The sequence below is a fragment of the Orycteropus afer genome, unplaced genomic scaffold (genome assembly GCF_000298275.1).
Source record: "Orycteropus afer afer isolate SDZICR_OR568_19922 unplaced genomic scaffold, OryAfe1.0 scaffold00274, whole genome shotgun sequence".
NCBI classification, from domain to species: Eukaryota; Metazoa; Chordata; class Mammalia; order Tubulidentata; family Orycteropodidae; genus Orycteropus; species Orycteropus afer.
Genome location: NW_006921861.1, coordinates 1,126,743 through 1,151,561, shown reverse-complemented (window position 1 = coordinate 1,151,561; position 24,819 = coordinate 1,126,743). Strand labels below are relative to the sequence as shown.

Sequence of the window (24,819 nt, the reverse complement as noted above, 5' to 3'; positions counted from 1 at the left end):
TACAATTAAGTATTCTGGAATTCCCATTCTTCTCAGTGTTATCCATAATTTGTTATGGTCCACACAATCGAATGCTTTTGCATAATCAGTAAAACACAAGTCAATATCTTTCTGGTCTTCTTTGCTTTCAGCCAAGATCCATCTGATACCAGCTATGATATCCCTCATTCCACATCCTCTTCTGAATCCAGCTTGCACCTCTGGAAGTTCTCTGTCAACAAACTGTTGCACCCATTTTTTAATTTTCTTCAGTAAGATTTTACTTGCATTTGATATTAATGATATTGTTTGATAATTTCCACATTCTGTGAAATCACCTTTATTTGGAATGGGTACAAGTATGGATCTCTTCCAGTCAGTTGGCCAGGTAGCTGTCTTTCAAATCTCTTGGCATAGCCGAGTGAGTGCCTCCAGCACGATATCCGTTTGTTGAAATATTGCAGTGGTTATTCCATCAATTCCTGGAGCCTTGTTTTTCACCAATTCCTTAGTGCAGTCTCAACTTCTTCCTTTGGTACCATTGGTTCCTGATCATATGCCACCCCCTAAAATGGATGAACATCAATTCTTTTTGGTACAATGATTTTATGTATTCCTTCTATCTTCTTTTGATAATTCCTACATTGTTCAATTTATTGCCCATAAAATCTTTCAGTATTGTAACTCGAAGTTTAAATTTTTTCCTTAGTTCTTTCAGCTTGAGAAATGCCAAGTGTGTTCTTCCCTTTAGGCTTTCTAACTCTAGATCTTTGCACATTTCATTATTATATTTGATTTTGTCTTCTCGAGCTGTTCTTTAAATCTTCTGTTGAGCTCCTTTATCTTGTCATTTCTTTCATTTGCTTTAGCTACTCTCCTCCATTCAAGGGCAAGTTTCAGAGTCTCCTCTGATAATCCATTTTGGTCTTTTCTTCCTTTTCTGTCTTTTTAATGACATTTTGCTTTCTTCATGGATGATATTCTTGATGTCATCCCACAATTCCTCTGGTATTTGGTTATTGGTGTTCAATGCATCAAATCTACTGTTTAGCTGGTCTCTAAATTTGGGAGGGATGTAATCATGGTCATAGTTTGGCTATCGTGGATTTGTTCTAATTGTCTTCAGCTTCAAGTTGAACTTGCATATGAGCAGTTAATGGTCTGTTCCACAATCAGCTTCTCCATCGCCTCTTGCCACATATATAGTCATTCTGATTCCTGTGTACTCTGTCTGGCAAAATCCATGTGGATAGCCACCGTTTCTGTTGTTGAAAAAAGGTATTTGCAATGAGTAAGTTGTTGATCTTGCAAGATTATTTATTTATTTATTTGATCTTGCAAAATTTTATCATGCAATCTCCAGCAACATTTCTATCACCAAGGTTATATTTTCCAACTACTGGTGATTCTTCTTTGTTTCCAACTTTTGTATTCTAATCCCCAGTGATAATTAACACATCTTGATTGCATGTTTGGTAAATTTCAGACTGCAGAATTTGGTAAAACTTTTCAATTTCCTCATCTTTGGCTTTGGTGGTTGGTGCATAAGTTTGAATAATAGTTGTATTAATTGGCCTTCCTCATAGGCATATGGATATTATTCTACCACTGACAGCATTGTACTTCAGGCTAGATCTTGATACATTCTTTGTGATGATTAATGCCACACCATTCCTCTTCAATTTGTCATTCCTGGCATAATAGATCATGTGATTTCTGATTCAGAATGGCCAAAACCAGTCCATTTCAACTCACTAATGCCCTAGCATATCAATCTTTATGTGTTCTATTGCATTTTTGACAACTTCCAATTTTCCTAGATTCATACTTTTTGTACGTTACATGTTCTGATTATTAATGGATGTCTGCAGCTGTTTTTTCTCATCTTGAGATGTGCCATGTCAGCAAATGGAGGTCCTAAAAGCTCTATCTACATCATTAAGTTCGGCTCTACTCTGAGGAGGCAGCTCTTCTCCAGTCATACTCTGAGTCCCCTCCAACCTGAGTGACTCATCCTCCACTACTATAACTGACAATGTTTCAGGGCTATTCATAAACTTTTCCAGTAATATATCAGACAGCATTTCACTGCTGTTCATAAGGTTTTCACTGGACAATTCTTTGAGAAGTGGATGGCCCCTTTGTTCTTCCAAGTCTGTCTTAGTCTGGAAACTCCACTGAAACCTTTCCACCATGGGTAACCCTGTTGGCATTTGAAACATCTGTGGCATAGCTTCCAGCCTCATGGCCACTACAGTATGACAAACTTAGACAAATTTGTCTGCCTTAGTTGTTCCAAACCACCATGCTCGCTTCCTGGCCTGTGTCAGGCTCTCCAACACCTGCCTGCCTCACCTGGCTCACATCCTGGCCTGCCCTAGGTGCTCCAACACCTGCCTGCTGCACCTGGCTTGCTTTCCTGGCCTGCCTCAGGTGCTCCAATACCCACCTACCTCTTCTTGAAATAGTATTTTAAAATAATAACCAGTATCTGGGCTTCAAGAGTTTGTTTGCCCTCACAAAGGGGCAGCTTGGCCCTGAGGCCCATATGCATGGCTAGGGGGAAAGGACTTGTGTAATCCTCACTAAAGTGGCTTCTCTCGTAGCCCTGTAACTTCCCAGATTCCTGGAACTGAGGATTTTTGGAAGCATCCTGTGTGGGAGAAGACAGTGGCCATGATTCTTGTGGGTACCTGGAAAACTCTTGTTGTGAACCATGGCATTGGTTTTCTTGCAGTATTCAGAAGTAATGCAACAGTACTTCTTTTGTGTGTGTGTGTGATTTGGGTGAAGGTTTACAGAGCAAATTTACTTTCCATACAGTGGTTCACATATACTTTGTCTCATGTCATTGACCACAGTTTACCACAATGCAAACACCTCCCCTCCCACTTCCTCCCCATAGTTACCTCTTCCCTGTGTCCATCCCTCCAAGCATTCCTGCCCCCTGAACTGTCTCCCTGTGCATAAGCAGCCCTTCTTTCTCCCATGATTGTTCTCTCTAAGGAGAGTATCTACTTGAGGTAAATGTTCAACTCATATGCCTGTCTTTTGGCTGGAAACCACAGGTGTTGGTTCATTTCCAGACCTGAAGGGCAGCTAGGAGCCATAGTCTCAGTGGTTCCACCAGGCTCTATCAGACCAGCAAACCTGGTCCCCCACCTTTTTTTTTTCTCCAGATGACTTTGAGTTTTGTTCCACATTGTTCTCCCTCCCTATCAAGGATCTCCTACATAGATCCCCTTCCAAGTGGATGACATTGGTAGCCAGGCACCATCTAGTTCTTCTGGTCACATAGTCATATAGGCTGCAGATCGGATGGTGTACCAGTCACTAGGACTAATTGTTTCCATGAGTTTTGGTTTTCTTCATTCTTCTTTGCTCTGGACGAGGAGAGACCCATTGTTGCATCTAGATGGCAGCTTGCTAGCTTTTGAGATCCCAGTCGCTACTCGCCAGAGTAGGAGATGGAACAATGTTTTGTATAGTATGTTATGCCAGTTGAGCTTGATGTCCCCCGTGACTGTGGTCCCAAGCCTGCAGGTTCAACTACTTGGTCCCTCTGGGTGAAGTTCAGGTATTTTTTACTACAGTGTGATTATTTTGTGCTTGTGATTTTCCCATTACAGGTTGTCATGAGCATCTTTCTATCTTTCAGATCCTAAGTATCTCTGTTGTAGCTGCAGGATGGTCTACAGTGTGGTACTTGATTTACTTTCATGCTTAATGTTTCTCTGTGGTACATAACACTGAAATGAACATCCTCACAGCAGCCTTCATATCTCAGCCTTTTCTTTATGGAAAACTTCTTCCTGGAACTGGAGTTACCAGTCAGAGAGTCACATGATCAAGCTCCTCGCCAAGCCGCAGAATTCTGTGCCTCCAACCCCCACCCCCAGGCTCTGGGTTTCCTGGATGCCTGATGTAGGGTTAAAGTCTCCCTTCCGGTCAGAATCCTGGGCTCCCAGAAGTCTCAAGAGTGAGTAAATTCAGACATAGGGTTTTGGATCACAGAGACTCATGAGGAGCAGAGGAATGGAAATAGTATGACTTGGAAGGGGTCAGGTCCTGGATGAACGTGCAGGTGCTGTGCCCATGGCTTTGATGTCTACATGTTAGTGATAATAGAGTCCACTTCCGAGTAGCAGAAGAGGAACCAGCCAGGATTGTGTACTCAGACTTGCCTAGTGCCCACAGCAAGGTGGTGGGAGAGAAAAGAGAATGCATAGCACGTAGGTTCCTGAGGACAGAAATCAAACAGGTGTCCCCTGGGATTCATCCCTGCAGTACTTTCTGGGGCTTTAGCCCCTGCCAGCTACTTTTTGGATGTTGCCTACTTGCTCCCAGGAGAGAGTTCAGAGCTGATCTGCCTTACCTTGTGACTGTCCCCGAAGGTCTGTGTTTGCTCTCAGCAGTGTGGAGCCCCAGGCCAGTGCTGGCATTGTCTCCTAAAAACCCAGACTTCCAACTCTGGAGCTGGCTGCTCCCCAACAGCAGCTTTGGACACATGAGAGTCTTACATTACTGTTGACCACTACCTTAGCGCTCCCAAATGCCAGAGAGCAGATTGAGCTGTCATGGATCCCTAGACTAAGTATGGTTAGCCACGAGCATGGTGATGTGGTAGCAGGGCGTGGGGCTTCCGGGAGGGCTTCAGCCAAATAGAACTATTATCTCAGGAGTGCACATGCTCTGAGGTGTCTCATGTTTGAGATCCGTATGGGTCTTGGGCTCTGTGCTATTACCTGTCTGTGTTTGTCTTACATAGAATGAATATGACCCTTTGCAGTGTGGCCCTGTGTCACCTGGAGCCTCAGTGCCCCTCCCTTGCTCCACTCACACAAAACTGTGCCTCCCACCCACCATTCTCTCACTACACACATGCTCCACCCCCAGCTGATCTCTCCTATTACATCTTACCTGACAGCCTCCTTTGAGCAGCCTCCGTGCTCCCTGTGCCATTTAGGAATAGTGCCCTCCAAGTGCCCATGGCTGCTGGAGTCACCACCACCAGCACCTCCTACTGTTCCATCTAGCCCAGAGCACTTGGAGACTGGGAAGTGGAGAGGCTCCTCTCTCTGAGCCCTGGTCCCTCCTTTGTCATGGGCCATACCTGGCACACTGTAAGCACTGTCACTGTCATGACTAAGGGCTTCAGCATAGTCATTTCCTGTCCTTTATTGAACATGAATGCAGGGCTAACCTGGGAGAAAGCTGGGATAGGGCAAGGCCCTGACCAACATGGGTGTCATGCAGTGGACACCTCAGGCTGGCTCTGGATTCACAGAAAACTCATCTCACAGCCTCTCCTGGTCTCTGCAGCCCTATGAGCTGTGCCAGGATTTATAGGACACTTCACTGCCAGCCACTCCTCGGAAGGAAGATTGGGCAGTCTACTTCCATAGTGATAACACCTCAGAAACCCAAGGAGGGGTCGCTGTGAGTTGGATCCGACTTTTCAGCCGTGAGTTTGTTTTTTTTTTTGTTGTTGTTTGTTTTGTTTGCACTGCAAGAGCACACAGCCCTGCTTTCCAAAAGCTCCCAGCCCATGGTGGGAGGAAGGAGAGAGGGAAGCAGACCTGGGGCTGACCTGAGCTCTGGGGGGCACAGACCTGAGGTTGGACTATAGAAGCTGCAGACAGACATGCACACACTCAGGGTAGTACCTTGGGGCCCCTGACCAGCAGGCACCACATGCTGTACCTGTTGCTGCTGGAGTATTTGTAGCATTACCTGGATGGCCTAGAGGCAAGCCCAGTGGTGCTAGGGAAGCTGCAGAGAAAGTTGTGGGCAGGACCTTGTCACCCACGGTCACTATGTACTCCATTCGGGGATACTGCTGTAAGCCCTGCTCCCATCCCTGGCCATGTAGTCCAGGCTGAAGTATCCACTGCATGACACACAGTAGTTGTCCCACAGAGGTCCTATGGTTCCAGGCACCTCTTTGGCCTGAGCCATGGCAATGGCTATGCTCGCAGGAGAGCATATGACTGACCAGCCAAGCCACTGAACTGAGTCTCTGGGTGTCTGGGTTGGCAGCAAGAAAAAGAAGCCATTGAGGGTAGAACCAGCACCTTTGGCACCCACAGGCCTGACACGTACAAGCCCACCACCTACTAGATGGCTTGGATGTGGGGGGAGCTGTGGGTTCTTTCCAGAGAAGCCACAGGGCAGTTGGGCTTTTTAAGAATGATTAGTTCAGACTTCCAGTTAGATGGCGGAATAGACAGATAAGGTCCACAGACCCTCTTCAACAAAGAAAAGAGAAACCAATTGATAGAGATACAGAAGATAATCCTGGAGCCCTGAACTTTGAAAGGAAGTATACAGAAGTGGATTAGGCACCAACTAACTAGTGGAAAACCCTGAACGAAAACCGTGAGTACAGAGATGATCAGAGCAGTGGACTGTCAGCTACTCTGACAGGACCGAAAGCCTAAATACTTCCAAGTGGCCTTGGGACCTGAGAATTGACCTAAAGATCAGCCCTGGTTGCCAGGGGCTGTAGGGACAACTGCGCTTGTGGCCTATGACTAGTAAGGGAAAGAGCAAGGAAGAGACAACATGAGCTGTGGACTTTCTGCTGTCCGGAGGGTGTACCCATTTTGATGGTTTACATGTGGCGGCTGTTTTGGATATTTAAAGTTAACGAGGGTGCAGCAATTTTGGATATTTAAAGTGACTGAGGGTGCAGCCATTTTAAATGTTTATAAGCAATGGCCATACTGGGTTTTAATGTGACAACATTCTCATTCAGATTCCAGGGACCTAAGAATAGGCTCCATTTGCCAAGGATGGCAGGGACATACTCCTGGGAGGCAGACAATGGGAAAGGAGACAGGTTGTGAATGTGTAAGTGCTGCTAACTAGTGAATAGAGGAGCACAGCACAGCACCCTGCTTACACAGATAACATAGAAACAAAACAAAGAAAATGAAAATTGTGGGCAAGTCACTCCAACATACAATCACCGATTAAATATAAACACAAAAATGTCACAATGCTGTAGAGACAACAGACCATCACAGTCCACACAAAGAAGCAAGATAAAGCAGGAGAAACAAGGGACCAGGATACAGACCCAAAACAGATCCCTGAGGAAGACGCAGCACTGGAACTCTCTGATAAGGAACTGAAAAGAATTACATTTAGGTATCTTCAATGAATTGAGAGACAGATCAAGGAAAACACTGACAAAATTTAGTAAAACACAGAGAAAAACCTCGAACAATTTTGAAAGACAATACAAGAACAAAATGACAAAATAAATGAAAAATCAGAAATGATACAAAATCTACAGACAGAAATCCAGAAGATTAATAAATTTTCAGACATAGGTAACTCACTGAACAGGAAAAGGAGTAGAATTGAGTCAATGGAAGACAGAATTAGTGAGATTAAAGACAAATATCTCAACACTTCTTTGGAAAGGGAACAATCAGAAAAAAAGATCAAAGTGAAATGAAGAAAGCTTAAGGTTCATATGAGATACCATCAAAAGGTAAAACCTATGTGTAATCGGAATTCCTGAATAGGAAGAGACAAATAAAACCACAGAGAAAATTGTTGAAGATTTGTTGGAAGAGAATTTTCCTGGTATGATGAAAGATGAGAATATATCCATTCAGGAAGTCCAATGAACCCCAAACAGGGTAGATCCCAAAAGAAAGTCATTAAGACTTATTATCATCAAACTCACAGAAACCAAAGACAAAGAAAGAATCCTAAAATAGCACAGGAAAAATGAAAAGTTACCTACAAGGGGAACCAGTAAGACTTAGGTTTGGATTTCTCGGCAGAAACCATGCAGGTGAGAAGACAATGGGATACTATATATATAACCCTGAAAGAGAAAAATTTCCAACCAAAAATTATATACCTAGCAAAATTGTCCCTCAAATATGATGGTGAAATTAAGACATTTCTAGATAAGCAGAAATTAAGGGAATTTGTTAAAACCAGACCAACCTTACAAGAGATGCTAAAGGGAGTCCTTTGGACAGAGAAGCAACAACAGCAGGCAACAACTGACCATTAACACATATGATGACATAAATAACCCAGAAACCAATCCAGTTATAGAAGTTATTGTTGTGTGCCCTCAAATCAGACTTGACTCATAGTGACCCCTCCTTGGGTTTTCGAGGCAGTATCACTATAGAAGTAGATTTCCCAACCTTCCTTCCAAGAGTTATAGAAGTATCCAAAGTAAATAAGCCTACAAGATTGTAAACAGAAACCAGAGACATCAATGGACAAATGGAGACAACTACAAACCAAAAAGAGGGGGGAAAGGGAAACTGTGTACTTACAGAATTTCTAAATCATAGGAAAGTCACGACAACTACAAGATAGAATAGACTGTTGTAAATTTGGGAAGAAATTACAAATTGCAGGGTAACCTCAAAAAAAAAAAAAAATGATAAACCTTCACATCAAAATGAAAAAAAGGACCAGTACAAATATTTAGCAAATACTAAAACAATAGCAATGAAGTAAGTGATAACATGATTCATAAAATGAGCTCAGCACAGAAAATAATATGGAACAAAGAAATCAGCACCATGAAAAAGCACATAGCAAAGTGGCAGAAACAAATTCATACTTGTCAATAATTACATATCTGACAAGGCAATTATCTCTAAAATTTATAGAAAACTCCAACACCTCAACAACAAAAAGATTAATAATCCAATTAAAAAGTGGGCAAAAGACATGAATGGATACTTCACCAAAGAGGATAGTCAAGTGGCCAGGAAATACATGAAGAAATGCTCATGATCATTAGCCATCAGAGAGATGCACATCAAAAGAAAATGACATACATCTCACCCCAGCACTAATGGCAGAGTTCACCAAGACAGAAAATGGTGGATGCTGGCAGGTATGTGGAGAGACTGGGACTCTCATTCACTGCTGGTGGATTGTCAACTGATACAACCACTGTGGAAAACAGTATGACAATTCCTTAAAAAGCTGGAATTAGAAATACCATTTGACCCAGCAATCCCATTACTAGATATATATCCTAAAAGAGTGAGAGCCAGGACAAGAGCAGATATATGCACACCCATGTTCATTGCAGCACTGTTTACAATAGCAAAAAGATGGAAACAACCTATGTGCACATCAACAGAAGAATGGATAACCAAACTGTGGTACATAGGCACAGTGGAATACTATAAAACCCTGAAGAATAATGCAGAATCTGCAAAACACCGCATAGCATGGATGGACTTGGAGGACATTATGCTGAGTGAAAGAAGTCAATTACAGATAGACAAATATAGTGTTAGTTCATTACTGTAAAAAGTCAAGGAAAGGTTTATATATGGAAGGGAACTTTCTTTGTTGGTTACCAAAGGTGGGAGAGGAGGGGAGGGAAGGGAATACTGAAGTTTACAAGCCACAGGGAAGTCCCAGCAGTCCTGAAACTGAGACACCTTCCCCATCCCCAAAGGTGATGGTTCGCTTCACTGGAACCTAAGGGGACCTCCCTGCCTTCCATAGACCTTGTTCTTCACAGCAGCAAATTAATGAGAGAGGGAGGGAAGATTCAGCACTGGAAAGCCCTGGGGTTTGCTGGGCGCTGGGTAGAAGAAGAGCTTGTGAGCAGAGGGAACAAAACAGACAGAGGTGGAGTGCGGACAGGGGCTGTGGAGAAACTTAAGTCTGCTTTGGCAAACATGTCCATTCATCAAGCAAGTGACCCTGTAACATTGGCCTGGGGCCTCTTAGACTGGCTTGATTATATTCCTGTTCTCTTTAAAGCTGTATTATATTGAATCTTGAATGTACATACTAAAGAATGTGTGTTATATACGTAAGAAACAAATCATAAACACCTTGAGAATGAGGACATGACTAGTGTCATGGAAACCATGTGAGCTCCCCTAGTGCCACTTTTGATCTCCTCCACCATTCATACTCACACACTGAGAGATACCATGCTCCTGCATGCATACATACACACACTCCAGAGCTAACTTCTGTGTGGAATTTTTATGTTTATCATCTCCCTTTTTAAAAATTAATAATAATTTTAACATTATATGTGTAATCACTTGTTGCATTGGGTACTCTTTGAAGTGTTAAAAAGCAAAGATGTCACTTTGAAGACTAAGGTGTGCCTGACCCAAGCCATGGTATTTTTAGTCACCTTATATGCATGTGAAAGCTGGGCAATGAATAAGGAAGACCAAAGAAGAATTGATGCATTTGAATTATGGTGTTGGTAAGGAATATTGAATATTCCATGGACTTCCAGAAGAATGAACAAATCTGTCTTAGAAGAAGTATAGCCAGAATGCTCCTTAGAAGCAAGAGTAGTCAGACTTTGTCTCATGTACTTTGGACATCTTATCAGGAGGAACCAATCCCTTGATAAGGAGGACATCATTCTTGGTAAAGTGGAAGGTCAGAGAAAAACAGAAGACCCTCAATGAGATGAATTGACATAGTGGCTGCAACAATTGCTCAAACGTAGCATTAGTAAGGATGGCACAAGATTGAGCAGTGTTTTATTCTGTTGTACATACGGTCAACAAGAGAACTGACTTGACAGCACCTAACTACAATGTATCACTAAATAGTATTTTTTTTTTTTTTAATTTGTGAAAACTTTACCAATATCATCATTCTCTATTAGATGTTTTTTATTTGCTTTTTTCCCTGCCACCTCCTATTGGTGAAACTGGTCCTTGTCATTGGAAGTCACTTCAATTTGTTAATTTTACTGCTGAGTAGTATTCCTTGTAAGAATATAACACCAGCTCCTGAGTTGAGGCCTAGGACCAGGGCATCTCAAGGGTGTGTGCCAAGAAGAGTCGTCACTGGTCACTTCCTCTTTATAGTGAAGAATGGTGACAGTTGCCTGACTTATCCCCAGATCCTTGACCAAGAGGTGCATTGCTCATATTGCACCATCTTAGTGTTGCCAGACTTCCTGTATGCTACTCGAGCCAATATTACCTTCATGTGCCATTTCCATGATGGCCCTGTGTCACCTTGGTTGTGTGTCACCTTTGTTGGGTCATGGGTCTGAGTGGCTTGGCAGTTAAATGTAGTTATTCCCCATGATGAGATCATAATCACCTTCATGGTGGAGTTCACTGTGAAACATTAATCAGTGGAAATGGAGCTGCCTTTGAGGTGTGACCTGCTTCCGGTATATAAGGAGAAGCTATGAGAAAGGTCTTCAGCTTTTTCGCACATCTGGATCCTGCATTTGGCTGAGTCTTCATCTCAGTAGCCTGCTGTTACCTATTGATCTTGGGATTGTGTCACTTGCCGACCTTGGTTTCATCAGTCTCAGCAGCCAGCAGCTGCATGAGTTACAAGAAGCCTCCAACTGCAGTGGGCCTGGAATAAGAGGCAGAGCTGAAGCCTAGGGTCAAGAGGCCTTTACCCAGGCCTTAGAGCCACCACTCTGAATTTGGACTTCTAGCCTCTTAAACGGTAAGAGAATAAATTCTTGTTTGTTAAAGCTGTCCAGTTGTGGTATGTCCATTATAGCAGCACTAAAGAGCCAAAACAACTAATGAAATGGAATGTGTTTCCTCATTGCTTTCTTATACTTCAGATATTTTTAATTAAAGTCATTCATACACATGCTTAAAAGTTAATTATTCCCAGAAGTTTGTGATGCAGGTCTGCATTTCCCTCCTGACCTCCTAAAAGAACCACTTGCAGCTCCTCTCATTCTTTCCAATAAATTATAATGCTCTTTCTTCATATATCAAATTAGATCTGATCTGTTTCCTTTCTGGTTTGGTGGATGAAGATTAAGTACTCTTACACCATCACACACTTCTCCTCACTGTGCCCAAATGATTCCAAAGATCTGCCGTGAACCTACTATTCATTTTCCCAATGCTCTCTGTTAGGTCCTCTGTCCATGCCCCTTGCTGCCCTCATCCCTATGCTCCTAGCAGGCCCAGTCACATAACTAGCTTCTTGGGTCCCTCTCCTAGGTTAGAGATCCTGTCTTCTGGTTTTCTGCCCCCCTCCCCACCTCTTGTTTACCAAATGCAGTACATTCTCCAGTATCTTCCTAAAGCAGGGTTTGCAAAAGATAATTTCCTATCTTTGCATGCCTGAAATGGTTGATAGTTTGGCTGGGTATGAATCCTAGTTGCTGGTCACTTGAAGATGCCTTTGTGCTTAAGTGAACTCTATGCATCAAGTTCTGGTTTTTCTCTTTTTATTTTCTCTTCCCTTTTTCTGGGACCCCTTGAACCAGCTAGAGAGTGTTAAGACAGGATGCCACCTGCCTTGTGGCATATCCCAGATGTCAGCATAAGAAAGACTTTACTCTGAGGCAGAGAACCCTCAATTTTCCTGTGAGGAGGGGACTAGGGGTTAGCCTGGTGGCTGAGACTTGAAGGAATGGCTGGGGATGACCCTTGAATTTACAGACTTATTATTTGAGCCATGCCTAGTACCTCCTGTTTCTGAGTCAGGTGCCCCATACTACACACCAGCACCTCTAGAGAATGCATAGCAGGTCTCATCCTTGCAAGGGATTGCTTGGGTGTGTGGGACTGATAATCTGGGAGCTTTCTTGCATCATACACCACCACCACCCTCTGCCTTCTGTCACACCTCACCCTCTGCCCACTCTCATCAATGCCCCTGTTCCATCCTTTGGCTTCTAAATAAGTGTTGCAGCCTCTCAGCTGGTGTCATTTCAGTTGTCCTTGTCTTTGTGGGTTTGTATCTTTATATTTCTTCACTGTAATTTCAGTGAGGCCTCAAGAAGGTGAGGCCTTTGAACAGTGGATTCCTCACCCTCCACCTTAAGTCAGAGGAAGCCTTTAGGGGTTGTAAGTAGGTGAGCAAGGAGACCAGGCAAGTTCCCTAGAGTGATTTTGGACAGCCTGCATGTGGGATTACAAAGGCATCTTCAAGTGACCAGCAACTCCCGTGGACAATGGGGGCTATCTGTAACCTGAGAGGCTCCAGATCCAGACCACTGCAGAATGGCTGGATCTGGACAGTAGGCAGTGCCTATGCACCAGGCAGCACAACTGGCAACACTGGGCCAACCACCCTCTGCTTTTCCTCTTCTTACCCACAAGCTGGGTACATTCCTTCCAGCACCAAACCAAAACTCAAACCAGTTGCTGTCCAGTTGACTCTGACTCAAGGTGACCCCATATGTATCAGAGTAGAATTCTGCTCCATGGAGTTTTAGAGGCTAGTTTTTCAGAAGTAGCCCATAAGACATTTCTTCCAAGGTACCTCTGGGTCGACTCCAATCTTTCAGTTGGAAGTCAAATGCCTAACCATTTGGTGCAACCCAGGGACTCCTCTTATCTGCCCAGGACCAGCCTCACCCTTCGCTTTATGCCTCTGTTTAGGCAATTTCTTCTGAACTCATCAACATCCTAATCTCCTCCTCCTGGGCAGCTCTTCCTGCCCTCCCAGCCTCCCCTTCTCCCTGCAGGCCCCACCCCCACCTGGGCTGCCACTTCCCATTTTTCTGTGACAACTTAGTCCTCAGCAACAAGCAAATGGTACTTTCCCACTTTTCCCCACCCATGTTTGGTGGACCCCAGGGAGGGGTCAGGCCAAGCGACATGATCTGGCCTGTGTCTGGCACCTGGTGGGTAAGTGAGCCTGGTAATGAGTGAGTGATCATACAGTCCCAGTGTGCTACACTGTCCTTGCATGGAGTGCTTGGCACAGAGGAGCAGTCTGGCCAGTAGGGTTGCCCCTTTCACAGACTGGGAAGTGGGGCAATGGAGGTGGGGGTCGTGCCAGGACCATACACCAAGAGGGCAGAGCCTAAGCCTAGTGTGGTGTGCCCAGCCCTTTCCATCTCCTCCCACCTTGCCCCACTGTCCCCTAAGAAAGCTAGCCCAGGATATACTTGGTGGTCAGGACTGGGTATAGGGCTCACATCCAACCTTCCACTGCACAGGTCAGTCATCAACATGTGTCCTACCCTCAACATTGCCCAGGGTGAAGTGAGGCCCACTGGCAGGAGAGAGCTTTCTGAGGAGGTAGGTAAGAAAGAAGCTGTCTGTAGTTGACCCAAGCCACCTAACTTGGCTAAATACGGTGACAGGAAGGCTTTGAGCAGAGTAGCTGGAACCCTGCGCCCAGCAATGGCCCCTGCCAATTAATGTGGCAGATGGGAACAAGGCTATGAATGAAGCAGGGGTACCTGATCTCCCCATCCAGAGTCCATTCCTTCTCTTTTACCAGAGTTCATAGATGGAAAAACGGAGGCCCATGTAGCAGAATGGTTGCGTCTGGATCTAAGGCAGGATCTATGTGCTACTCTGTCCATGGCCTGACTCCTCATTCCAGAGGCTTTTTGTCCAGTGCTGGCTGGGCCTGGGGCCTCTGGAACCAACTCCAGACCCCTCTTGGGCACATGAGGGTTAGGGACTGAACTAAATAATCCTGAGAGCTACCCTTACTTTCATTGTTCCCAGTGAAGCCCTTATAACACCACCAATAACTGGAAGACAGAAAGCAGAGAGAGCGCAGAACCAGACAGATGGAGAGGGAAATGCCGGCAGAAGGAAAGAAGGAGGAGACAGGTTAGAGTTGGGGCCAGGCCCCACAAGCATGCATGGAGCAAGAATGAGTAAAGGGAGAGCCCATGTAGGGCAACAGATAGGTATGGCTTGAATGCTTCCCACTGCTGCCAGTCCAACACTGCATTGCTACCACACACCAGTTGGATGTGAAGCTACTGTAACTCAATCCCCAGGCACTGTCCCACTTGTTTTTGGGGAGCATAGGGGTGTGTCTGCCATTCCCTTACTAGCAAGTATTTCCTGAGGCCCCCCCCCACACACACACAGGACCCAGCAGGGACAAAACCAGCCTTTGTGGGGTTGACACTGTAGTGGAGGGGCAGCTGTAAAAGAATAAGTAGTGATGTGTCAGGTGATGCATGTGGTAGACAAGAGGGAGACAGGGATGGAGAAAAGTAGGGTTGAGGTGCTCACTTCACTAAGGGGCACTTGCGTAACAAGGACAGCTAAGGGTGCAGGCCAGCTGTATTGGCAGCAGAGCTCAGCAACTAGCAATCCTGGGGACAGTGCAAGGGCAAGGAGGCCAAGCAGGTTGAGGCTGGGGCATGGCAGTAGCCAATACTGGCTCTTGAGAAGGGTGAGGGCTCCCACATCAAGCAAGGTTTGACTGGACCAGATTCAGATGTGAGGGCCTGGGGACCAGGCAACTCTTAAGTGTCTGCCCTGTACCCACTGAGATTGGAGGACTGCAGGGGAGGGACTTGGAACCCCAGTATGGACTCACTACTTGGTCCCTTCAGGCAAGCAAGTGAGAGGCCCTTGATAAGGCAGCCAGGTGGTAGGGGACAGGACTCTGACATTACCAACGCTAACTGGAAGGTGAAGGGTAGGGCTTGTGTGTGTGTGTGTCTGTGTTTGGCCTCTGCATCTCTTTGGATAGAGTCACCAGATTTAGCAAATAAAAATACAAGATGCTCAGTTTAATTTGAATTTTAGATAAATAGTGAGCAACTTTTTATTAATGGGACATACTTAGACCAAAAAATTATTCATTTGAAATTTAGCTTGAATGGAGCATCCTGTATTTTCTCTGCCAAACCTACCGTGGACCCCACCAACCCCTGGCATCAGCTTGTCTCTGAGATGCTGTTGGCCCTGCTCCCCACCCCCATGCCCAGAGCTGAGCCCCATTCTACCTGTGGTTCCTCTGTACCTGCCTGCCTATCCTCAGGCAGCACCTAGGAGGCCTGCAGGAGCCTCTCAGACCTGCACTCCTTTCCAAGCTCTGTGACTACTTCTGGTGTCCAGACCACTCCCAGGCAGTTCTTAAACAACTTCTTCCCACTGGTCAAGAAAACCCACACAGATCAAAGCTACTGTGTGTCAAAGGCAGCATATTAGGAAAGGAGCATGTATGTGAACAAGGTAATAGCAGCCCTGCACCTCAGAGTTGTTGAAGGCATCCTGGCTGCCTACAGCTTACACTTAGTGGGGAGACAGTCCAACCATGGGCAAGAATCTGACAGCATGGCCCTTAGGAAGAATTTAAAACAGGTAGTGGCCCAGGCGCTCCAGTGCACCACTACTCCCTCACCCCCCTAGGAGAACACCTTACCCCCACACAGACATTTTAACCACAAGGCCTGGCACATTCCAGAGATTCAGTGATGGGGTCACCATTCCCAGCAGAATGAAGGACACCTGCCCAGCATTCAAGCCAGTAATGCCAGGCCCGAAGAAAGCCCACAGAAATCAGTCGTCCACACTGCTGACTGCAGGGGAATCCCCTGGGGTCAGCTGGATCAGCCAGGATACATGTGGCTCTGCCTAATTCCCTGAGAGACCACGAGCTCTCACCCATCTTGATGGCTAGGCTGCCATACCTGCAGGGTGGAGCAGACGTAACAGTGTCTCTGAGAGACAATGGTCTCTCTTTCAAGCTACTGAAATGGACCTCCTCAGTGGGGTTTTCACCTGTGGCAAGGCCAATGCACTTCCCATGCCTTGCTCCCCCATCTCAGTGGCACTAAGGAGGAGGGAGGGTTGTCACCTTTGGTTCTTTTGAGCCCACACTTACTTGGTTTTAAATCTAAATGCTGCCATAACAAATACCACAGGTGGGTGGCTTTAAAGAACAGAAATCTAATTTCTCACAATTCAGGAGGCTAAAAGTCCATATCAGAGGCTCAGCCACATTAATTCTTTCTGTGAATACACACTCTGGTATGGCCTGATTAACATGACAAAAGACAGTTGTTCCTAAGCAAGGTCACATTCACAGGTATAAGTGTTAGGACTTCAACACATATATGACACAACCTTGCTTGCTGAAAGTGAAGACTTGAAGCCGTTTACTAATGAAGATCAGAGACTACAACCTACATTTTGGATTGTACCTCAACATAAAAAAAAAAAAAATCCTCATTAACTGGACCAATAATGTCATGATAAACAGAGAAAGGGTTGAAGTTGTCAAGGATTTCTCTACTTGGATTCACAATTCCTGTGGAAGGAGCAATCAGGAAATCAAACAACATAATTGCTTTGGGTAAATCTGCAAAAAAGACCTCTCTGAAGTGTTAAAGAGCAGAGATGTCACTTTGAAGACTAAGGTGTGCCTGACCCAAGCCATAGTATTCTCAGTAGCCTCATATGCATGTGAAGTCTGGACAGTGAATAAAGAAGACTGCGGATGATTTGGAGCATTTGACCTGTGGTATTGGTGAAGATATTGAATGTACCATAGACTGCTGGAAGAATGAACAAATCTTGTCTTGGAGGAAATACAGTCAGAATGCTCCTTAGAAGTGAAAACATCCAGACTTTGTCTCTTACACTTTTGTCACGTGGTCAGAAGGGATATCCATGCTTGGCAAAGTGGAAGGTCAGTGAAAAAGTGGAAGACCCTCAATGAAATGGATTGACACAGTGGGGGCAGTGATTGTGAGGATGGCCCAGAACTGGGCAGTGTTTCATTCTTTTGTTATGTACATAGGATCACTATGAGTCAGAACTGATTCCATGGCACCTAACAATAAAAGTAAGTCAATCCATAAGAGATAACTTTCAAAATTAGTGGTTTGTCTGGAGCAACTCATCTCCCAGTTTTGTTAGAAACCAAAGGGTGAGTTGTTGATAGGTCCTTTAAGTAATGTGAAGATGTCTGCCCATACCCACAGCTGCCTGTGGGAGAGCAGGTTCTCTCACCCCCCCATCCCACACCCCATTGGCCTTGGCTGCACCAGATTTTATGGCCAGCCAGGGCCCTGCTCCTGCAGACATGGGATGATGTCTCCCTTGGTCCTCACACCTGCTGGGGTCATGCAGAAGGTGCCAAACTTCAGGTGATTGTGGAAGGATTTATCTTACTTCCCTCTGCACCAGCACTTGCCACCAGGTAGTCTGCAGTCCTCAGCCAGAGTTGTGCTGGAACTATGTGTTTCTACCATGCTGGGTATGTGTGTCATTCTGAGAGAGGGGACAGAGGGACAGCCAAGCACGCATAGCCTTGGCAGCCACTTGTGCATAGCCAGGCCAGAGTCTTTATCTGACATGGGGATCCACTGCCTAATTGCTCTCCAGGGGACTATGTGGAGAGCAGACTCTTACTCTTGCTGTCAGTGTGGATAAACAAATATAATTAATCTTTTTGACCAGAATTGTGAAGGCAGAGTGAGTATGACTGTGGGATGGTGGGAGAGGGTATTCACTGAGGGCCACATTACAGATACCTGGAGGGCAGGCCCCAGTGCTGGTGGTGCTGGAGCACCCACTGAGTCGGGGGCAAGAGCTGGTAAGAAGGCTGGTGAGAGCAACAGGCAAACTCTTGATTCAGGGACTGGCCTCCCTCCAGCACAGAGGCCCCAGGAGGACTGCCAGTTAGGAGCTGGCCTTTAGGAAGGTCACTTCCTGAAGAAGGGCTGGAGGTAGGAGGGCAGTGGAGGGGGGCTGTGCAGTGGTCCATTTGGATGGCCTTTCATTGCCACCCTCAAGATAAGCAGGGACAGTCAGAGTCTGTAGGACCCAAGAGTGCTGGGTTGTGTGTAGATTTGAGTGTGGAATTTGAGTGGACCATATCCTGTCATCCTAGGGCTCCAACAGCACACTCAGGTACAAGTGCCAGGCCTTCACTACCAGCACCTGTCCTTCAAAGTGTCTTCCTGGTTGTCATATCATCCCTACCAGTACCCTGCCTTTTTGTGCACATGCACACTCATCCAGGCCCTGGCATAGGTAAGCGTAGACCTCCTGGAGAAAGCAGATGAGAGAGCAGCCACAAAACCAGGCGTAAGGACAGTGACATTCATTGCATGCCTACAGTGATGATCCCAGACAAATGCTGACTGCCAGCACAGCCTAAACAACCTCTATACACACAGACCCACCTGTGACACCACCCATCTGTTAAAGGGAGGGACCAATGTACCCATCTTCTTCAGGAGCTAGAATGGCACCCACCTTCACTCAGTGCCAGTGTGAATGGCATCTGGTCTTTTTGGACGAGGCCAGGCATCCAGAGCCTCAGGCTGCCACCCTCTGTCCTTCCTGCTAGCTGGAAGGCCCCTCTGATCAATGCCACCTTCCAGGATTGGAATCAGGGGTGTCTTCTGCTTCTGCCAAAGAGGCAGAGAGGCTTTGTCTTCTGATCTCTTCTCACCCCACAAGAGGAAGACAGAATCACCATCAGTAGCCCAAGGCCTATCCTGCAAGGCCAGACATGTTGCATGCTTCCAGCCCTTTCACCAACCATTCCTCCCACAGCACCCACCACCTCTCTGCTGGGTTGCATAAGTCACTGCAGTGGCCACACAGAAGTTACAGACTATGGGGTTTATTAGGGAAACACCAGAATACAATTCAAGTTCAGAAATGCACTCAGTCTCTTGCAGCCGGCCGTCTACTCAGCAGCTGGCAGGCTGAGTAGCACATCATCCTCTCAGCAGTGCATGTATCTCATGTTTCTCAGGAGTGCGTTTCTCTCAGCAGCACATCTTTCTCAGCCAGCAGTCAGAGAGACTCCTGCCTCTAGGAGGGCTCCTTTTGAGCCTGGCAGAGTGGCCAAACTACTCAATCCCAACATCAGAATTCTATACATCTGAGAGAGAGAGAACTTCACAGAAAATTTCTTGGTGCTGTTCCCAACAGAAATACCCCAGGTGAATAACTTTAACAATCAGGAGCTACTCAGTTGCTCAAGGCAAATTCCAGTGCAGAGTTTACAAAGACTTATGGCTAGAAAAGCCACACTATGTAATTTGCTACACCACAGCTTCTTAATTCTCCTTTAAGAGACCAGTCTAACTGAGGCCTCCTTGGAGGGCAGATGGAGCTTGTTGAGCAGAGGCAGTAGGCAGTAGCCCCACCTGGCAGCACACACAGTTGGGCTCAAAGCTCACTCAAAGTGGACTGTGCAGCCACACACAAGCTGGTGGGTACACAGTCATTCCCACACATGCATGTGCTCCATGCTGACCCCTGCAAGCATGGCCCAGATGTCCAGGGGAGGCAAGATGCAGGCTCCTCACAGACCAAGGTCAGGAAAATTGTTTTGGGGGATGTTAGCTGCCTTACCTCCAGAAGGCCTAGGTTCTCCAGGAGAGTTGGTACCATGCTGTGCTGTATGGCAGAGAGTCTCCCAGTGGCATTATGGCTTCATTCACCCCACAACATGCACACACATCATCCCCATCACCCTTGTCAGCCTTGGTCTGGAACTGGCCCCACAACTGGAGAAAGAAGCTGAGATTGAATGCCAGTGATCCCACAGCTGGTCAATGCCTACATGGCCCAGGCATGTTCTGTCCTTTAGGGCCACCCATCCATGTCCTATTCTTCTCCCTGTCAAGAACAAGACAGAGCAGCAAGCAGCAGTGGCTTATTGCTACAGCCAGAAGGCCTGGGGTCATTGGATCCTGGCCAGTTGAGGGGGCTGAGTGAAGGAGGGCTTCCTGGCCAGCCAGGTGTTGGTACTTCTTCCCATGGAATCTCCAGGGGATATGAAGCCTGCCAGTCTGCTTGGGACAGTGAGGCAGAGTGGATCTCCCAGGGCAGGAAGAGAAGAAGCCTACTATAAAAGTAGATGAGGAGACCATGACTTGGAGAGGGCAGTCTTGCACCTGGGCTGTGGTTCTGATGAGGCCAAGCCAAGCTGGGACTCAGATCTAAGGTGCCCCTGTGTCCTCACCATATGAATGTCTCCACTGGGTCAAGACCTCTAAATGTTCTGTCAGTCGTCCAACCAGGGGGATGGGGGGATCAGGTTCAGAGCTGGACTGCCCTGGCTATAGATCCTGCTCAGCAGCAGCCAGCCCTGGTTCTCTGCATCTCAGTTTCCCTATCTAGAGCATGGGAGTGGCAGCACCTCTTCCAGTGCTTTTGTGAGGTATTTCTTTCCCTGCTGTCTAAATCTGCTGATGCCCAGCCCGAACAGTGTTGTTGGGTTTCCCAGAGGAGATGTTGGTTCAGGAGGGCATGGGGCAGGAATAGGGAGTGGCTAGCCCTGGTGCCTAGAACTCAGAGGTGACACTACTGAGAGCCAGGTGGGGGTATACAGGTGCAGGGAGTATAGGCTATACGCAGGAGCTAAGCAAGAGCACTGCAGGGCCATCAAGCTTATGGCCCATGTTCCTTCTCACAGGCCTTCCCTCTCCCACTACAGGGCTCCCTGGGGGCAGAGGCCCTTCCTTCCTGTCCAGGGTCAGCCCTGTGTATTCCTGTGTGGGAGCCAGGCACTCAGAGCCTCAGGATTACTAGCACCATTCATCATGCCTTTAAATTGGTTTCTCGAGATAACAAGGCCCACATTGCCTAGCTTGGTCCCTCAGTCATTAAACAGACCCCAGGACTGGCCAGACAGCTCCCAACAAATCCAGGAAGTTCGAAGGGTCAGAGGCTCATCTGGAGCCTGCAAATGCAGAAGTGGCACAGACAGCACCCTAGGAGAGCACAGTGACCTGTCTGCAGGCCTCCGAGCCCCCATTGGGGCACATACCCCTCTGATAGTCCAACCATTTCCCAGGCAGGCACCGCTCATACTTACAGCCTCAGCCCAACTGGTGGGACCCTGCCCACCTCATGGCCTGCTATGTGTCCCTGCAGGTCACTCACCCTCTCTGTACCTGAATCATAGTCTGGTGGGCAGGTGCTCTGAGCCCTTGGGACTCTCTAGGTCCCCACTTTCAGTCATGGGCAAGAATGTTTGCTTCCTCAGCCAATACTGTGAAATGGGAATGACTCACAGCCCAGGGCTTCTGAGGAGGTTAGGGTCTGTGTGCCTGGCCTTTCCAGGGCCTACAGGTACCCACAGTGGAAGGGGGTGTGAACCTGAGGATTTCCTGAGTTCTGTGTGAATGGCCTGATGGATAGGTCTGACCTTGGATGGCTATGCCACCAGCAGGGGAGTCTCTTGGAGCCCAGCCAGCCCCTTCCTTCTCTCCTCTTGGTGTATGGGGTGTGTAGGGCACCTGAGTAGGGCAGGGACAGATGCAGATACAGGGCCAAGACTGCAGGGGGCAGTCCCTGAGGGGCACAGTGTTGATGTTGGGGTGACTGCTGGGGGCAATGGAACACAGGGTGCTGGTGTTAGGGAGGCAAGCCACCCATCCACCACATGTACACCTGTGTGGTATAGTGTGGGCAGGGCTTTCAATGGATGGTGCAGATCACACTGGATTTCCATATTCTGTCCACAGTGACCCATTTCTGTATCATACAGTAGTAAGCAGTAGTCAGGATGTGCAGTGTATTCCACTTGGTGTCTGTAGGAAATTGTGAGTTAATATTCCTAACCTCATTTTCTTACAGCACCCCCACCTTAGGTGCAGAACCCACTGGGGTCCTTGGGCAGTTGCTTGGGGAACCCTTCCAGGCTATCACCTTCACTGGGCCCTGAAGGTGCTAGATGAAGTGTTATCTTGGATCCTGTGACCCTGCCCAGTCTGTAGCATGCATGGCAGGGTCAGCCTTTCCCTCTTCTGTCGCACCCCTGGGCATGATTCAATTAAGTTACTGAGTGGTTAACCAGAGCTTCCACTGAGAAAAGACTGAGGAGGGCACACAAGAACTTCCCTAGGAGGTGACACTGGAGCACAAGGCAGCATCGGACAGACAAAGGTGAGAGGGAAGAGATATGCAGGCAGACTCCTATGCATAGGCCCTGGTGGGCTGTGGAAGCCAAGTGAGGCCCAAGGGGTGCCACAGCCTCAAGTGGAAGCACAAAACAGAACCCAGTTTGCTATTTTCCACTCCTTGCTGAAAAAAAGGCTTCCAGTACCCCCTGCCCCCCAGCTTTCAAAAATATGTCATTATACATCTCACACCCAACCCTGTTGTCTGGGAAGGAAAAGTAAAGCAAGATGGAACTTGCTAGGAAGTCATGAAGCTACTACCCCAGGGACCAGCAAGGAAGCCACTTCTGCCCAGCAAAAGGAGGAAGTCACAGATGCCCCCACAGTCCCTTTCCCCACAGTGCTGGGCCCTGCCCTGCCACTACCCTGGTGACCCCACAACTTTAACAGATAAACCCCACAGGAGCGGCAGAGTTCGCCCAGCAGGCCCCCACAGCATCCCTCCTCAGGCAGGCCTGAGGCTTCCCCAAGGGGCCTCTTTGATACTTCTCTCTCCTAAGAGCTCAGTGAGGCCTCACTTGCCTAGGCTGGAGCACCCTTACAGGCACGCTTAATAGTTATGTGCCCTTGGCAGGTTCTTCTCATCTACTCCAGGGGCAGTCTTTTGAGAACTAAACTTGGTGGTATCAAAGGGGAGGTCACTTATCCAAGTGAAGTGGCCATGGAGTCAGGACCCCTCCTCAAGCTCAAGCTCTGGCCCACTTCGTGCCTCCCTAGTACTCCAATACTGGTGCCTCATACACATACCAGGCTATGCGTCCCTCACCATCTCTCTGGTCTTGTTGCAGGAAGTTCTACTACATCACCCTGCTACGGGATCCCGTGTCTCGCTACCTGAGCGAATGGCGGCACGTGCAGCGGGGCGCCACCTGGAAGACATCACTGCATATGTGTGATGGGCGTACACCCACACCTGAGGAGCTGCCACCCTGCTACGAGGGTACAGACTGGTCGGGTTGTACACTGCAGGAGTTTATGGACTGCCCCTACAACTTGGCCAACAACCGCCAGGTGCGCATGCTGGCTGACCTGAGCCTGGTAGGCTGCTATAATCTGTCCTTCATCCCCGAAGGCAAGCGAGCCCAGCTGTTGCTCGAGAGTGCCAAGAAGAACCTGCGGGACATGGCCTTTTTCGGCCTGACAGAGTTCCAGCGCAAGACTCAGTACCTGTTTGAGCGGACGTTCAACCTCAAGTTTATCCGGCCCTTCATGCAGTACAACAGCACACGGGCAGGTGGTGTGGAGGCAGGTGAGGACACCATCCGCCGCATTGAGGAACTCAATGACTTAGACATGCAGCTCTATGACTACGCAAAGGACCTCTTCCAGCAGCGCTATCAGTACAAGCGGCAGCTAGAGCGCCGGGAGCAGCGACTGCGGAGCCGTGAGGAACGCCTGCTGCACCGTGCCAAGGAGGCGCTGCCACGAGAGGATGCCGAGGAACCAGGCCGTGTGCCCACTGAGGACTACATGAGCCACATTATTGAGAAGTGGTAGTGGCACCCACCAAGGGGCTCACAGAGCCAGAGCCAGTAGAGAGCCCCACTGAGGACTTGAGACACATTACCCACCACAGAGTCCTATGGGCCAGGGGCCAAGCGCAAGGAGGGGGTGACACAAAACCAACAGACCTGCATGCAAATGGACTCCATTCAGGACTTCTGTTTAGAAAGTGCCCAGATGTTTCTAATAGATGGATACATCCTGAAAAGAACTAGAGAGTGGGGGTGGGACGGGGAGGGAGAAGGAAAGAGTCTTATTGTTTCTCTAAGGCCAGGATTCTTAGAAATAAATGTGGAAATTGAGGGAGTTATAGGAAGTCATGCTTGAAGGGTGCGTGGTCAGGAAAGGCAGGACTCCTTGCCTGCTCTTCTGGCCCCTCCTCCCTGTCACAGGCAAGATTGGAAGAAAACAAAAGACCAAGTGGACCTGCCAGGCCCAAGCATGCTATGAGAGCATGTGTGGGTGTGGCTATGGAGAAAGCAGACACAGATGGGGGTTGAGTGGCTGAGTGAGGGCAGCTGTGTCATACCAAGCCCAGGCCTCTTCCTCAGCAGACAAGGCCTGTCAGGCCAAGCTAGCCCTGTGCCCCAGAGACCCACACCAACCTATGCACCAATCTATGCACAGCCCCCACCCATATCCAGCCTGTGGGGTTATAGACCAGCTTCCAGCACCACCCACATACCAGCTATACTCTTGGCCTCTGTTGGTCTCAGTCC

The 24,819-nt window shown here is 47.5% G+C and overlaps 1 protein-coding gene across 1 annotated transcript in view; it reads left to right on the top strand.

Annotated features, from left to right (window-relative positions):
* HS6ST1 (heparan sulfate 6-O-sulfotransferase 1) overlaps positions 1 to 24,094 on the top strand; it is a 63,783-nt gene extending 39,689 nt beyond the window's left edge. The window contains exon 2 of the mRNA XM_007950510.2: positions 23,386 to 24,094. Coding sequence (XP_007948701.1) covers positions 23,386 to 24,094 — 709 coding nt within the window. The remainder of the gene's footprint in view (positions 1 to 23,385) is intronic.
* The last annotated feature ends 725 nt before the right edge of the window (positions 24,095 to 24,819 follow it).